Source organism: Mobula hypostoma, chromosome 5 (genome assembly GCF_963921235.1).
Source record: "Mobula hypostoma chromosome 5, sMobHyp1.1, whole genome shotgun sequence".
NCBI lineage: Eukaryota > Metazoa > Chordata > Chondrichthyes > Myliobatiformes > Myliobatidae > Mobula > Mobula hypostoma.
Genome location: NC_086101.1, coordinates 87,438,835 through 87,457,184, shown reverse-complemented (window position 1 = coordinate 87,457,184; position 18,350 = coordinate 87,438,835). Strand labels below are relative to the sequence as shown.

General features: G+C 39.5%; 1 protein-coding gene across 3 annotated transcripts in view; it reads right to left on the bottom strand.

Moving 5' to 3' along the window:
* Window positions 1-18,350, bottom strand: part of LOC134346855 (low-density lipoprotein receptor-related protein 1-like) — a 2,119,020-nt gene that overhangs the window by 601,396 nt on the left and 1,499,274 nt on the right. For all 3 annotated transcript variants that reach the window (XM_063048628.1, XM_063048629.1, XM_063048630.1), the window contains one exon: window positions 1,635-1,766. In XM_063048628.1, coding sequence (XP_062904698.1) covers window positions 1,635-1,766 — 132 coding nt within the window. The remainder of the gene's footprint in view (window positions 1-1,634; window positions 1,767-18,350) is intronic.

Genomic DNA, 18,350 nt, shown 5'->3' with positions numbered 1-18,350 from the left:
TCCCATGGAAAATGGCAAATGTACAGTAGCAGTTAGTCTAATACCATTACAGTGACAGTGACCCTGGTCCAGTTCTGCCACGGTCTGTAAGGAGCTTGAACATTCTCCCTGTGTCTGTGTGGGATTCCTCCATGTGTTCCAGTTTTCTCCCAGATTCCAAAGGTGTACAGGTTATTAGGTTAATCAGACACATGGGTGTAATTGGATGATGTGGACTTGTTGGCCAGATGGGACTGTTGACATGGTGTACCTCGAAATAAAATAAATCCTGTCCTTAAAAACCTTCCCTAATAGTTTCCCTAACACTGATGCAACCACAGTATCCTGTAATTTCCTCGGTTAAACAAATGGATAATATTGACTATTTTTCAGTCTTCGGAGACTTCCCCTGTGGCTAAAGACGATGTGACGATATGATAGGTTTATATCTCCCTCCACCTTGCCTCCCTCAGAATCGTGAGATAAAATCCATTTGGTACTTGGGATTAATCCACCTTAAAGATTTTCAAGGCACCCAACATTCCCTAGAATATCAACACACTCTTCCTGATCTCACCATTATCCAGGTCCTTTTCCTTAGTTATGGCTCATGCTTCCACTCAAAGTGCTAATCAAAAATTATAATCTTAACATCAAATAAACTTCAAGTTCCATTCAAATAAGCACAACTATCTTATTCAATTGTATGGAGGAATGAAAACAAGTTCCTATCCTGTCATTTTATCCACCATGTGTCATTGGTACAATTAGCATGTATTTCTCATTGATGTCAGCTTAGCTAACAAAAATTCTATTCCTTTTGTTCATGTTTGAGAATGAATTTGAGTCCACTTCAATAAAAGGCTTTTTTAATACCTTTTTAATAAATTATGTATCTCAGTACCACCTCGGTATGAAGCTGCACCTGCAGCGGGAGGAGGGAGAGCAGCACGCCGCGCGTGCGCAGCCCTCCGGTGAAAAATGATATCGTATCCGTTAAATAGGGGCTGTGGACAATTCTGATTTGATGGAGAGGGACGTGAAAGTACAGAGGAACATCTGGAGAAATTTCTGAAACGCTCGATCGCTGCTGTCGTTACTGCTTGGTCGGGAATCTTCCAGAGGGTAGGCCTCAAAATCCCTGGCTTTGCCTGCTGTTGGCGACCAAGATTGAGGTCAAATCGTTCGGACAGACATGGCGCTCAGTACTCGGTGTCGGAGACTGATTCGGAGGCTCGAAGTTTTCAGATGACTCAGAGACGGATTGTGGTCGGGCATGGCAGGGAGAGTTTTTCTTTCTTCTCCCGTCTGCATGAGACGTGGGACATTTGAGAGACTTTGAACTTTTACTGTGCTCATGGACTTCTTCATCAAGTTATGGTATTCTTGCACTGTTGTAACTATATGTTATAATTATGTGGTTTTGTCAGTTTTTTCAGTCTTGGTCTGTCCTGTGTTTTGTGCTATCACACCGGAGGAAATATTGTATCATTCCTTAATGCATGCATTATTAAATGACAATAAAAGAGGACTGTTTGTCTTCATAATCTAATGTAATCACCCACAGAGGTACGGCAGAAGCTTCTTAGTTTCTCTACTGTTTGAAAAACATTTATGTAGCGTTATTTTGATGTGACAGATTTTCAGACACTTACCATAACAGTTCTTTTCATCGGGGGCCAGTTTCATTAGATGAGGACATGTACAAGCAGCAGTTCCATTGTAATTAATCAGGCACAAATGAGAACATGGCCCTTTGCCATTGTTAGACTCACAAGGATTTGGTGCTGTAATTACAAACACAACTTCCATTTATTAGCAAGTTTTCCTGATACACCGATGATCCAGCAAACAAGCATAAAAAACAATTGCAATAGTTCATTTAAAAAAGAGATGAGAAATAAGTAACAAATTGCCTAAATGGCTTATTAGACAAAAACAAGAAGTTAAGGATCTCAGGGAAAAAATCCACCTTGGATTCACTACTCAGAAAAGCAATTTCTAACAGAATGGAATCTCATATATAAAGCTTTATCCTTGCTATTTCATCCCATAGTTTGCAATTCCATTAATTCATGAAATAAGCATCTTTCTAAATTTTTGGCAGTATTGTTAAAATTGCTCAGAATTACAATTTGAAAATGATTTCATTCCATTTATTAGTCATTAAAATTAGCTTAGAGCAGGGGTGCAATTATGAACTTTAAAAATAGTCAGTGTGTAATGTAGTTTCTATTATTTGGTAAGCAATAGATGAAAGGCTTTGGGGTATAGTAATTCACTGTCATTCGGTATCAGTTACCATAGTTGCTGCCACCATTTTAGTAAAAGTACAAAGATACACATAGATAACTGGAATACATTTACAGTAGGTGTGAATCGACTGGACTTTCAGCTCTCTCTAACAGTAATAAAATGGCAACATTTGCTGTAGGTGATCAAATTAACAGATGAATAAAAACAAAATACTGTAGAAGTTCAAATTTCTTATAGAATATTGAAAATGATGAAAATTCTCAGCAAGTAAATAAACATCTTTGGGGTGAGAACAGTTAACATTTCAGATGAGAGCCTTTAATCAGATAGAATTTGAATGTGTATCATGCTTACTTGCTTCCAGGATCTTCAGAAGTGACCTAAACACTATGTAGATGTGTGCTTAGCCATCATTCAGGAAATGTGGCAGCCTATCTTTACCACATTCCCATTACAGCAATATGCCAACATTAAATTTAAAGGCACCCGTTAGTCTTGCGAGACCATGGATCTGCACCTGGAAAGTCTTCACTCTCCAGTGCGCAGGCCTGGGCAAGGTTGTATGGAAGACCGGCAGTTGTCCATGCTGCAAGTCTCCTCTCTCCACGACACCGATGTTGTCCAAGGGAAGGGCAAGGGCCGATACAGCTTGGCACCGGTGTCGTCGCAGAGCAATGTGTGGTTAAGTGCCTTACTCAAGGACACAACACGCTGCCTTAGCTGGGGATCAAACTCACAACCTTCAGATTGCTAGTCCAATGCCTTAACCACTTGGCCACGTGCCCACAGATCATTAGCATATCATTAGACATAATGATATAATTGATCAGAATGGTGCAAAGGATCTCAGCTTTATATCTTCATCTGTAGTAGGCCCTCTAATATTACTTAATTCCCTCAATATCAGACTGGATCATCAGCCTAGATTTTGCACTCAAAGTAAGGTTTGATGACACAACTTTTTGATTAAGAATTGAGATCATTTTGACTGAGCCCTGGTTGACACTAATCTCCCTAATATTATTTAGAAGATTGTGGAAGTTAGGTTATGGAATTCCAGGTTCAAAACCAGAGCTGCGGGTTTCTTTTTTGTCTCTTCCTTGCCACAAAGATCACCTTGCTTCTGCCCTTTCTGATAGGTTTCCCATCTGAGAATTGTTATACTTAGCAACTTTGCATTTAGTCAGGCTAAGAGGATGCTGAAATAGAGTTTTGATCTGGGTGGGTTGGAAGAATGGCTGTCAGGAGATTGCTCAGAATCTCAACTGGTCTATGGTCAGATTTAACCACAGCTGAATTTAGAGATTAAAACTCACCTGCAAAGCTGATTTTCAGAGGAAATTCAGTAAAAAAGGTAGATAATTTGGGAAGGAAAATCAAAGCAAAACACAATGTGATTTGATTAGAATAAAATGTACATTTTCAAAATAACAGAAAAACCATGCAAATTGTATTCCAATATAAAAGAGTTGATTCACGATTCAGGAGTTTTAGATTTACTAAATTCTTGGAATAGCAGTGCAGAGTGCTCAACAGATAGCAGAAACAGAAACGATCAATTTACAAACTAAGGTCTTAGAGGGTGGATGGAGCTGTTGAGTGATTGGCAAATTGTTTCCTATATATCCTGAAGAAGTTCACTGCCAATACTCCTTTAAGCAGAACATCTGCCCATTAGGAACATGGCTGGCAGTTGGAAGCCTTTTGAATGGTTTCCCAAAGGCTAAGACCTGTCAAAAACAGCCATGGAATCAATTGGATAGCTGCCATTTCTCACATCTCCAGTCAAATTGGAGGTAGGTGACTTTTGATTTCCAGGGCTTTTGCATTTGAGTCTCAGAGCCATGCTAGCCCAACCATTTTTTTTTAGGGTTTATTTTTCAGTCCATTTCTCCCAAAATATACTGACCCAGAGTTTGCCTAAAAATATTTGAATCTCCATATACAACTCTTGACATTTGAAACATGTAAATGCCAATACGTGTGAGTTCACCACGGTAGGATCCCTGCATGGCTGGCAGCTATTTTTAGCCACTCCTTTGACTCATCTCCAACATTAATGAACAAGGGAATCTGATGCGGTCAAGATCCTCCACCACACAGCTGAATCACTTTGTTGGATTACATCTCATTTTGGTGCTTTTCCTCCTTTGATAAAAAATGGACAATTAAAGAGTGCATAAGCATTTCTAAAAGCTTTCAACTGCCATTATCTTTCGGGTGTTTTAATGTCTGCATGTTTTAAATATGTAAAAAAAAAGTAATAGGAATATTCAATGCCTTTGGCAGCTTCGCTTGCTAGTCCCATGATTTAGTTCAGCAGTCAGCCTAGCCAGCTATCAATCTTAAAATCTGTGAGTGATCATATCATATAGCTTCCTGGATTCTTGTACAAGTCCTGATTACCAAGTATTAAGCCACCTTATCAGTGCAAGTTCTTGCCAGTGGAACAGTTTATCAGGTACAAATAGATTACATACTTTGGGCCAAGTACCCAATCAGTGACTTCCTACTGTAACACCCACCAATATCTCATTAACCCTACATCAGGCGTTCCCTATCTTTTCTATGCTATGGAGTAATATGGAGTTCAACACGGAGAAGTGTGAGATGGTACACTTTGGAAGGACAAACTCCAAGGCAGAGTACAAGGTAAATGGCAGAATACTTGGTAGTGTGGAGGAGCAGAGAGATTGGGGGGTACATGTCCACAGATCCCTGAAAGTTGCCTTACAGGTAGATAGGGTAGTTAAGAAAGCTTATGGGGTGTTAGCTTTCATAACTCAAGGGATAGGGTTTAAGAGTTGCAAGGTAATGATGCAGCTCTGTAAAACTCTGGTTAGGCCACACTTGGAGTACTGTGTCCATTTCTGGTCACCTCACTATAGGAAGGATATAGAAGCATTGGAAAGGGTAAAAAGGAGATTTACCAGGATGCTGCCTGGTTTAGAGAGTATGGATTATGATCAGAGATTAAGGGAGCTCAGGCTTTACTCTTTGGAGAGAAGGAGGATGAGAGGAGACAAGAGGAATAGATAGAGTAGACAGCCAGCGCCTCTTCCCAGGGCACCACTGCTCAATACAAGAGGACATGGCTTTAAGGTAAGGAGTGGGAAGTTCAAGGGGGATATTAGAGGAAGGTTTTTTACTCAGAGAGTGGTTGGTCTGTGGAATGCACTGCCCGAGTCAGTGGTGGAGGTAGATACACTAGTGAAGTTTAAGAGACTACTAGACAGGTATATGGAGGAATTTAAGGTGGGGGTTTATGTGGTAGACAGGGTTTGAGGGTCGGCACAACATTGTGGGCCAAAGGGCCTGTAATGTGCTGTACTATTCCATGTTTTTGTGTATATTAAGCGAGGGGTACATGGATCCTAGGTTGGGAACCCTTGCTCCGGATGAAGGCCACATAGAAGAAAGACTTAAATGAAAAATGAACGCAACACCAGTAAGCTATCTGTGATACTTTTTCACAATTGTCCACTTCAAACGGGATTTCCCAGTGGCAACCATTGCCCATTCCCATTCTGACATGTCAGTCCTTGCCCCTCTCAATTGCCACAATGAAGCCACTCTCTGCTTGGACTAGAAACACTTCATACATCATCTGGGTAGCCACCAATTGATGGTATAAATATTGATTTCTCTAACTTCCAATCATTTCTGACCCCACCCTCTCTTGCTTTATTGATTTCCCAGTTCGGCTCCCCTCTTACCCCTTCTCTTCCCCTTGCCTGCTCATCACCTCCCTTTGGTGCCCCTCCCTCTTCCCTTTCTCCCGTGGTTCCACCCTCCTCTCCTATCTTCGTTATCCTTTTACCTTTTCCACATATCACCTCCCAATTTTTCACTTCATCCCACTCCCTCACACATCTTCATTTTTCCTCACCTGGTTTCACTGATCATCTTTTACCTGTACTCCTTCCCCTCCCCACCTTCTTATTCTGGCTTTATCCCCCTTCTTTTCCAGTCCTGATGAAAGGTTTCAGCCCAAAATGTTGGCTTTTTATTCCCACCCCCATAGATGCCACCTGCAGAGCTGAGTTCCTCCAACATTTAAAAACGCAAACAACAGGAACTCTGCAGATGCTGGAAATTCAAGCAGCACACATAAAAGTTGCTGGTGAACGCAGCAGGCCAGGCAGCATCTCTAGGAAGAGGTGCAGTCGACATTTCAGGCCGAGACCCTTCGTCAGGACTGAGTCTCGGTCTGAAACGTCAACTGCACCTCTTCCTAGAGATGCTGCCTGGCCTGCTGCGTTCACCAGCAACTTTTATGTGTGGTCCTCCAACATTTTATAGATTGGAAACATTGAGGTATCTGCTCAAACGTTTCTGAGGCTTTAATGTTATTTTTCTTCCTTATATAAAGTAATCAACCTTATTATATCTTAGGTGCGTTCTTTTTTTCAGTTGACCTGGTACTCCAGCTGCAGTGCTGTCGACAAAAAAGCCTTGCAGAGGGTGGTTAGGGGAGCAGAGAAGGTTATTGGGGTCTCCCTACGTTCTGTCCAAGACCTCAGAGTTGATGCCTCCAGAGGACACGGTACATCATTAAAGACCCCTCACACCCTCTCCATGAACTGTTTGTTCTTCTGCCATCAGGCAAACTTTACAGGAGCATCAACACTAAAACCACAAGGCTACGAAACAGCTTCCTCCCACAGGCAGTCAGACTGCTAAATAGCTGCTCTACCTGACTGTGCTTTGGACACTTTTAACTTGCACTGGACACTTATAGCTTGATTTTAACTGACATGTGACTGTTGTGTTTTACCAACTATTGTTATGTTTATTATTTAGTGTTGCGTTTGCTATGTTATGATTGCACTGCTCCTGGGAAATGCTGTCTCATTCTGCCCTGCAGAGCTGATATACGGTTAGAATGACAATGAAGTTTTTTGAATCTTTGAATCTTTACACAATTCTATTCATAGTCAGCCTTTGGTTGAATATGGCATGTTCGCTGAAGTGAGAAGATAAAACGTAAGCACTGCTGCAGCCAGATCCAGCTGATGCAGGCTAGGACTCATTGCTTGAAACAAAAAATTGACATTGTATAGGTTATGTGTATCTCGATGAAGTGGCTAATCCAGTAGATATAATCCTGTGGACACAAGAGACTGCAGGTGGTGAAATCTGAAGCAACAAACAATTTGCTGGAATCACTCATCAAGTTGAACAGCGTCTGGGGAGTGGGGTGTAAAATTTTGTTCTGGAATTGAGAGTGAAGAGGAGAGTGGTGGTACCTCTGACTTTAATATTGCTCACCTCCACCCCCACTACCCTGTTTCTAGTGGTAATCTCCCCTTTCTAGTCTCTGTAATGTTGCAGGGTTTTAACCCAAAATGTCAACAATTTCTTTCCCCCTCAAATGCTACTTGACCAGCTCAATTCCTCCAGCAGATTGTTTGCTACCCCTGGTATCTACCTATCTCTAAGTCTGAGAAGTTGGGTTTGAAAATTACTCTACCAGGAATTACCAAACTGGGATTCATGGACCTCTCAGTTAATGATAAGGGTCCACGGCATAAGAAAAGTCTAGAAACCCATGCTCTAGACAATGCATTCCACCCAAGCTGAAACTGGAGCACTAACTTTTACGCAAGTTTTACGCAGAGAGGATGGAGAACTGTATTCAAAGAGTGTGAAGTGCATGCCTCGCTCATCAAGAAGTGTATGTGCCTTATTAGTCTTGGTTGAAGGAAAGTATACTGGACGTCTTTTCAAACATGAAGGTGCTATTAGAAACCACCTCCAATATTCTTTGCAAGCAAGTAGTTCAAGAATCCCATGTATGTGACTGGAATTAGCTACTGCTGTAGGGCAGAACATAATGAAAAGCAAGGGTGTTTTAAATGCGCTCTGCATTATTCAAAAAGTCTTTGGAAAGAAATCCCTGGCAGGCATTAGTTTGATAAATATTTAAGAATAATTTCAGAAATATTCTCCAGACTAAATTATATTATATTTAATGTAAATTTTGACAACTCCACAGAAGGTCATTGAACATTAGGTTCTCATTTATATTGAAATAATTTGTCAAAGGTGATTAAGTACTGGCTGCCGATAGAACCCTTTCTGCATATTTAAACATTGGATGTGAACCCATTTCAGGCACACTGTTTATGTGTTCTTGCAACGGTTGTTAGGATGTCTTTGGATGCCAAATGGATTAATGGTAAAATAGCAAAAACCTAATGCAGTTGTGACTTTACATTTTAGCCTCATAAAACTCATCTTTTGGGTGTTGATCTTAAAATGATGCAAGTGAAGCCCAATCTACTAAGTTGTTAAATTTCTCTAAATAAAGTTTTGAGAGTGATAATGACAGGAGCTATGTACATATTTTAATGTTCCCAGTCAGTTCCTGCACTGCGAAACCATCTTGGGACACAAAGTTCAAAGTAAATTTATTATCAAAGTTCATGTACATCATCATATACCACATTGAGATTCATTTTCTTGTGGGCATACTCTATATAGAATAATAACCATACAAAACCAATGAAAGACCGCCCAACTATGGTGTTCAACCAGAGTGCAGAAGACAACAAACTGTGCGAATACGAAAAGAAGACATAATAATAATAATTAAATACAGGTTAAGGTAAATGCAAGCAAACTTTTTCCACTGAGGTTTGGTGGGAGTATAACTGGACGTCATGGGTTAAGGGTGAAAGGTGAGAAGTTTAAGGGGAATATGAGGGGGAACTTCTTCACTCAGAGAGTTGAGTGAGTGTGGAATGAGCTGCCAGCATAAATGCTGCAAGCAAACTCAATTTCAATTTCAGGGAAGTTTGGATAGGTACATGGATGGTAGGGGTATGGAGGGCTATAGTCTTGAAACAGGCCAATGGAAGTAGGCAGCTTAGATGGCTAGGCACAGACTAGATAGGGCAAAGGACATGTTTCTGTGTTGTACTCTATGACTCTGTGACTCCATAAATAAATAAGCAACAAATAGTGAGAATATGAGATGAAGAGTCCTCGAAAGTGAGTCTGTTGGCTGTGGGAACAGAGATTCATCTGATTTGCAACCAATATATGAGTATCAACAACAAAAACATGCATCTAGAATTTTTTTTTAGCGTGTCACACCAGACAGTCAGCCATTCTTGTCTGGCGCGTGGTGTCAGGATTAGTCTCCTTTCGGATTGACCGGGTCACAATATGAACGTTCCTGACTTGATCCTTTTTATTTTATGAAGCCAAGTGGCTAGCTCGACGCTCAAGCCGGCACGGATGGAAAGCGTGCTCAGGGGGTGGCCTGACTTGGATTCGAACTCAGGAGCCTTCACTTCGGAGTCCGGCGCTGATGCCATTGCATCACCAGCTAGAAAATTAGTGCCCTTAACAAATATTGCCGTAAAGTGGTTTACTGAAGAGGAAATATACTTGCCTTGAAAGAAATTAGGAGAAGAATTGGCTTACTTTCTCCACTGTATCTTCAGAGACATGGGGCAGTCCAGCTTTTGGAGAACTGTGGTCATTATTCATCTGAAATACTTTAAAATAGATCTATTCTAAACCATGCACTGGATGCTCCAGGCGAGTAGTTAACAATCATTCACCTAAACAAAATCTTGTTATAACAACCATTATCAATATGAGCTGGCTGTCAGTTTAAACTGCTTAATCAGTGATGTTTTATTTTAAAACCATTTGGGATCTTTTAAGCTCATGAAATGCACCACTGTGCTTACATTTGAAACTGTAATTGACTTAATCATTGTTTATTTGATAGCTTGACTGGCTTTGCTTTATTGCATTAGCCTTGGGACATGTCATTATCAAACTGTAAACACCACTAGATGCACAGAAGTAGTGTATGGTCAGTAAATCTTCAGAAGATTCAACAAAGGCCTAAGAATATTGAAGCAACACTTGTCAGCCAGATGTTATATGTGCATTATTGAAACTGATTGAATTTGTCCCTTTTAAGTGGAAGTGACAAGTTGTCACAAAGCAAACTGAATTTATAAAAATAAATGAAACAGTACTCCCAAAGATAAGAAGACACAGGAGTCCACAATGCTGGAATTGGGAACAACAAAATATCTGAAGCAAAAAACTATCAGGAATGATGCAGTGTTTCGCCCCAAAACATCGACATTCCTGTTCTCTCAGTTACTACTTGACATACTGATTTCCTTCACCAGATTGCTTGTTCCCCACAAAGAAAAGTACAGGTGAAGATCTAAATTGATAATCATAGAAAACAGGAATGCAAATTACTGCAAGTGACCAGTGGTAAAGTATAAGCACATGAAGAACAGAAATGATCAGTGTCAGATAATTGATGCCTCTGTGAATTTAAAAGACCCCAGTTTGCAAATATTTACTGAGAATACCTCGTGATTTATTGAAAACTAAATTCAAGAAAGAAATACTTGTGTCTTCTTGTTGCTATCACGTCTTTATGTAGTTAATGAATTCACATTGTAATAAGGGCAATTAATAGTGATGGACTGTGAGACTACAGACTTTGTGGACAATAAACACAAGATTTAAGCTCCTCAGAATCAGCTATTTGTAAGCTATCATTTTATGGATGATGGTATTTATTGAATAATAAGCTTGGGCAAAGATATAAATCTATGTCATTATGTAATAGTGCAACATCACGTGTCATCAGTGCAGCTTTTCAATGTCGCATTGATTGTCATAAGCACAAGTACAGGTATGCAGAGGTGCAATGAAAAACTTATTTTTAACAGCAGCACAGCATAGTATAATATAAATAGTATTCTCAAGAAAAAGGTCAATGAAACATAAATTATACACAATTTTCACAATAGAATACAATTAAAACAAAGAAACAAAATCTATTTACGTGATTAAAATGGCCATAGTGTTGCTACACTCCAGTGATTAAGGCTCTGCAAGTTTGTTAAAGAATCAAACAGGTGAAAGGAAGCAGTTGTTCAGATGTGGGACCTTAGGCTTCTATACCTCCTTCCCAGTGGTAGCTCCAGGAAGATGGCATGGATTGGATGCTGGAAAAATTAATATTGGATTTTGCTTTCTTGAGGTAGTGCTTCCTGTAGATACTACTGATGGAAAGGAGGGAAGTTCCCATGATATAATGGGATGACTCCGCTACACTCTGCAACTTCTTACATTCACGCACATTCAAATTACCCAGGCAGACCATGATGCATCCAGTCAGGACACTTTCACCAGTTCATCCACAGAAGTTTGTTAGCGTATTTGGTGATAAGTTGAATATCCTTAGCTCTTAAGAAAGTAAAGGTGTGTCTTCCTTGTGATTGCCTTTATGTGCTAGATCCAGGGCAGGTCACCTGCTCTATGTTTAATTCTGATAACTTTTAGCACTGTACATGTATTTATGCAGTTAAAAAAACTTTCTAATGTCATCCTGCACCAACAGCAGCTAAGCCCCAATGTGGACAGGAACCCCTGGGAAAACTTTTGGACCTCTGATATTCTGCACATCTCAACTTCTACATCTGAACACAGCAGTGCAGACTTGGGAAGGCAAATATCAGCATGTTTATGTTACTGTTCTGCACTGGACACAACATTGTCCCCAGTGTTGAGCAAGGAAGCTAAGGAACAGGATGGAAGGTGCATTTGGGCAATTGGCAACCGCATCCGCCATTTGGTTCACGCTTTCATGTCCATTATCACACCCCTCATGTAGACTTCACTCAAAGAACCTTTGTGAAGTCCAAGACAATGAGACAAAGTCTAATTCATTCTGGTGAATTCAGTTCAGTCAGTCGCTCTTCTTGCCATGGTCATGACACACTCGACGTACCAACTGAAATAGCCATTCTTTTGGTCAATGTTGATGCTTTCATATCAACCTCAAATGCATTATTTTTAAGCTCCAATCAGCCCTACATGCTCTAAACATCAAACTGAGGAGGACTGAAGAGGTTGAGTCTGCTTCTGAAAACTGGCCAGAATGGAGGCTATATTAAATATGGTTGCATCCAAAACATACAAAAAGGTGTGTTTACATGGAGTTGTAAATTCATACCAACTCAAGATGATGATAATGACCAATATCCACTCCCAATTCCACAAGAAAGCAAAGGTTGGAGAGCTAATGTGGTCACTAAAGTGGACTTCCGCTACACTAATCAACAATGGATTATCAATCAAGAAGTTAGCACTAGCTGTTGATCAACATGTAGAAAGCACTTTACTCATATAGGAATGTACAACCATTTCTGTGATACTACAGACCCACAGAGACTCAATAGACAATCCCTCCATGACTTCCTCCTTTTCTGCAACCGTGACATTATCTCTGATCAACAGCGCCACGCCCCACCTCTTTTGCCTCCCTCCCTGTCCTTTCTGAAACATAACATCCTGTTGCTTTCAATATAGCATATCGAAATTATGATTCAAACATTGTTGCAATAATATAAATAAAAGAATAGGTCATACAGAATTACGTAAGGTACAGTAATTGAATCATTAACTCCTAGAGCATGGAATCCGTGCTCCAAGATTTAATGGCCAAACCTTCAACCCATCAAGTCCACACTGGCCACCATCACTCATGGAACTAAACCTAGTTTGTCATGCTTACATTCCCAACAACTCTTCCATAATTTGCCATTTGTTATGCGATCATGGTGTTTCCATGATTATGCTTGTTCTTGGCAAATTTTCAACAGAAGTACTTTGCTGTTGCCTTCTTCTCAGCAGTGTATTAGCAAGATGGGTGACCCCAGCCATTAGCAATACTCTTCAGAGATTGTCCGCCTGGCGTCAGTGGTCGCATAACCAGGACTTATAAATCTACACCCACTACTCATACAGCCATCCACCACCTGCTCTGATGATTTCACATGACCCTGGTCAGGGGCTAAGCAGCTGCTACATCTTGCCCATGGGTGACCTGCAGGCTAGCAGAGGGAAGGAGTGCCCTACCGCTCCGTTGGTAGAGATGTACCTCCACCCTGTCAACTGCTATAGACTATAAAGAGCAATTAACCTACTAATCCTCCCTAAATAGGTGGATTTTGAGATGATGATAAAGGATTTTTAAAAGGTTTTATTGGATAAGTGCAAAGTTGAATACTTTAGTGAGTGAAATACAAAACATCTGGTTGTAGGTGGGTTCTTTCTCAAATGATGTACACTGTGACGGGTACAAGATCAGAGTCCAGGTTGGAAGAAGTAGCCAATTAGCAATATCATCAGGTGGACAACACTGATGGAGACATGAATGGGAATAGCAAATAGAAAAAAAATCATTGTTTTTAAAGATGAGGAAGAAAAATTAAAACTAGTGGATTTGTTGGAGAGCCAATGAAACACCACAGAATGACAGATGATCTTTTTAGTTTTGTGTTGCTGTACAGGAACAATCCAGACTGCTCAAATTGTCTTCCTGGTGGGGATTTCCTCAGCAGTGAATGTCGAGAGGTTGTATGAATCCAAATCACACCCACAAAGTTACCTAATGGATTTACTTTTATTATTTTAAATGGATGAAAATTTTACTGCTTTTCACAACCAGTCATGAAGATTTCCAATGAAATTCCTCTCTGTTGAGAATCTATTATGTTCTGACCTCTTAAGGAATTGTATTTCTCTCTTTCAATATTTTTATTAATATTATATAAATTGCATAAATACAAATACAAAATTCACAAGGATACAAGTAAATAATATGAATTACATTACATTTAAATTACAGTAATATGATCACAGTATCCCATATTCCAAATCAATTATGTAGAAAAAAATGATTGAATTATGAAATGAAATAAAATAAAATAATTGTATTTTATTTTTAAAAAAATCTACCCCCACTACCAAAATGAGCTGGTTGGTTAAAAAAAAGAGAAGAAAAAAAGAAATACCTTACCATATAAAATTATAATAATAATGGTTCAGATAATGTATATCGTGAATTATTATTCGTGTGATTTGGAGGATCTTTTGAGTGTAGTAGATGGAAACTTTCTGATTTTGAGGGGAATTATTGCAGGAAATTACAAGAGTATTATGTGAAGCTGAAATAAAACAAATGCACTGATGTGGAAGTACCAGTAACGATTCTTTGCTTTGAAGTTTTCAAAGTTTAAGGTTCAAAGTAAATTTGTTATCAAACTATATATATGTCACCATATACAACCCTGAGACATGTTTTGTTGTGGGCATACACTTTAATTGAGTAACAATGAAAGACTGCGCCCAAGAGGATGGACAAACAACCAATGTGCAAAAGTCAAGACTGTGCAAATACAAAAGAAATAATAATAATAATAATAATAATTATAAAGCAACAAATATTGGTGGTCAAATGCACAGATGGCCAGAGAAACTATTATTCATTAGCAAACTTTGAGAGCACAATGGAGTTAAGTTTATCTCTTTTGATGGTTCAGTGTTATGTGTAATACCCTCAAGATCATGAAGATGATTTGCTTACCCTCAGGTCCTGTGTGCTTCACGTTGACTGGTTTGTAGAATCCCTTAGCCCTGACCTAGATGGTCCAGAAGTATGGATCGTGGGGGGCGGGGGATATGGTTGACTTCTATACATTCTCAGCTAAAGGTCCTCAAGAACCTGCCCACATGCTCCAGCCTCCATTTTGTTAGGTTACAGGCCAGCAATTCCTTTGATTTAATGAGGCTATGACATGTCTTCGTGGACACTATGAGAATAGCCTTGAGATGGAGAACTCTATAATACGTGGTGAATAAAGCCCAGTCCATCACAGGGAATGCACTCCTCACCATTGAATAATCTACAAGGAGTGCTGCCACAAGAAAGTAACAGTCTTCATCTAGACCATGCACTCTTCCCATTGCAGGAAGTGGGTATGGGAACCATATGCACCACATCACCAGTTTCAGCAACAGTTGTTACTCGTCAAACGTCAGGCTCCTGAACTAGTGTAGAAAACTTCACTCTCCTCAATACTGAACTGATTCCATAACCTATGGAGTTTCTTTCATGGATTACAGTACAATTCATGATCTTAGTATTGTTTATTTACATATTTACTTATTTAATGAATTATTTTAATCTGCACATCTTGTCATCTTTTGCTCCTTGGTTGTTTGTCAGTCTTTGTTGTGGCTTTTTATTGATTCTATTGTATTATTTTGTGAATGCCTGCAAGTAAATGAATCTCAGTGCAGTAGTTAGTGACATATATGTACATTGATAATAATTTTATTTCAAACTTTGAAGCATTTTCTCAGGACTTCTAATAATCTCTCAGTGCAGGGTACCAGTTCAGGGTTCATCAGCATTATTATCACAAGTTTCCCAATAATGCACAAAAAATGTATTTTGGACCAGAAACTTCATCAGTGTGTGTATTATTTATGTAGAAGTTGTGTCAGAGATGTCAGTGTGCCCCAAACAAGAATTGCCCAGTGTAATTTTATCCTTAGATCATATGGTTTCATGATTCACACTGTGTAACAAATGCAAATTTAAACTGGAATACTTGCACTGAGCAGTTGTGTACTGCTTCTTCTGAAAGTGCATACAAATATAAAGTTCATTCAAGGATAAATCATTAAAGATTGTAAATGATGATGGCCACAGTGGAATCCTTTTGATAAGATTGAAAGATTATTGATTTTTTCCGCTCAGTGGAGTTTAATACATCACAATGTATCAACTTGTTATTTGAAAATATCAGATACAAAGTATTCATATAGTGAATAATTTACATTTCTTAAACTTAAGTATTGAATATTTTTCACCTACAGAGCCTTACAAACTCCTCCAATAACATTCTGTGATGGCCAAAGTGCCTGTGATGTTCTTCTCCAAATTCAATATGTACTTGGAGCTATTGATACTTAGTAACTTTTTTGTCAACAACTTCTGTGAAGCATACAGCAAATTATTTTTTGTGGTACTTAAGTTAGTCCCATTGTAAATTACTGGTCTTTCTGCATGTTGGACACTAAAACCTAAATACTTAAGCTGACTTGCCAATTAATTTGTATTGAAAATGCACTGAGGTGAGATAAATTATTGCCAATAAATAGAGGATATTCACTACTTGAGTGTTAAAATGTAATTTATCTGATATTGTATACAAAGGAAATGAATAACTTATAAACACTGAAACATTGGTAATAATTTCTAGTTGTCACGCTGGGTTTGTGTTATTGACTTTTATATTAACATGCAGCAGACATCTTCTTCTTAGACATACGTTAGTCTTGCGAGGCCATGGATCTGCGCCTGGAAAGTCTTCACTCTCCAGGGCGCAGGCCTGGGCAAGGTTGTATGGAAGATCAGCAGTTGCCCATATTGCAAGTCTCCCCTCTCCACGACACCAATGTTGTCCGAGGGAAGGGCATTAGGACCCATACAGCTTGGCACCAGTGTCGTCGCAGAGCAATGTGTGATTAAGTGCCTTGCTCAAGGATACAACACGTTCCCTCGGCTGGGGCTCTAACTCACGACCTTCAGGTTGCTAGTCCAATGCCTTAACCACTTGGCCACGTGCCCACACGTGCAGCAGACAACATGCTCTCTAAAAAACAAACTTATTTTCTGTACTATATGTCATGGGTTAAGGGTGAAACATGAAATATTGAAGGGGAACCAGAGGAGGAAACTTCACTCAGAGGATGGTGTGAGTGTAGAATGAGCTGCAAGCGGAAGTGGTGGATAGAAGTTTCAACTTCTAAGAGAAATTTGGACAAGTACATGGATGGGAAGGGTATGGATGGCAATGTTCAGGTGCGGGTTGATGGGAATTGGCAGGATAACAGTTCAGCACGGACTAGATGGAGGAAAGGGCCTATTTCTGTGTGGTGGTGTTCTATGCGAAATGAAGATGCAATGGAGGATTTGGAGAAGTGGTTAGTTATGTGTATGAGCTAAAAGGAAAGGTTGGACATACAGGTTGCTCCACTTTGGCACTTGTTGGTAAGCATGGGAATGGGTGGCGTGATTTTGTACGGTCCCAGAGATGGCGGAACATGGACCATATTGTGCCACAGACACTTTTTGAAATGTGAGAATCTATTTAGGCAATTATTGGATAGATCTGGGGTGCCTTGGTTACAGGATATTCTGGCACCAGAGACAGGCATGGCTAAATCGTGTAGGGCCCTGGAAAACTTTTTAATTAAAACAGGTTTGGGAGTAAGGATCTGATCACTGTCCTGGCTCCCTTCACACTCCATTACAGTTGGAAGCGGTAATGCACCTTCCTGATAGAAGCGAGCTGCCATTAGCACAAAAGAAGAAGAAGAAGAAATGTATATACAGAGAATATAGGGATATGGGTCATGTGCAGTACTGAGTACAAGTTAACATAGAACATAGTACTATAGTACAGGAACAGGCCCTTTGGCCCGCAATGTTGCGCCAAACTAAATAAATTATTGACACCTAATAGGTGCCCTGTGCTAATTCCTGTATTGCACTGTACTATGTTCTATGTTAACTTGCACTCAGTGCTTGGAAATTAAGTTTATTGTTATAATATATGAGTGTCTAAGAATTACAGGAACTTTTTGATAGGTCACATGCAGAATCTTTCTCGGAACAGCACAAGTAACTAAAACATGAATGATTCCACCATTTCTCCAGCTTTGTGACTTCAAAGTTTAGAATTTGATAAACTGAATTTCAGTTACTCTCCGTTGCGTCATTAAATGCACAATTTTAAACAAGTTACTTTCTACTGAGTATATGAATACATTGGACTGAGATGCTATTACCTGTGAGATGTTCAAAATAAAACAAAAGGTAATTCAGTGCACCCTTGGAAAAAGGTTGTGACTGTTCACCCTGCTTCTGCTCCTCTTAATTTTATAAGCCTCTTAAAAAGTTATAGCTTCTGGCATTCAAGTGAGAACAACCCCAGCCTATCCAATTCTCTCCTAATTAAAGCCTTCCATTTCAGGCAACATTCTGGTGAATCTGTTCTACACTCTTTCCATCACTATATAGTATGGAGACCAGAAATGCATACAACATTTTATAGTATGAAGACCAGAAATGCATACAACATTTTATAGTATGGAGACCAGAGATGCATACAACATTCCATCCTTTTTATAGTGCGATGGCTAGAAATGAACACGATATGCAAAATGTTTTGTACAGCTGTAACATCACCTCGCTATTCTTGTAT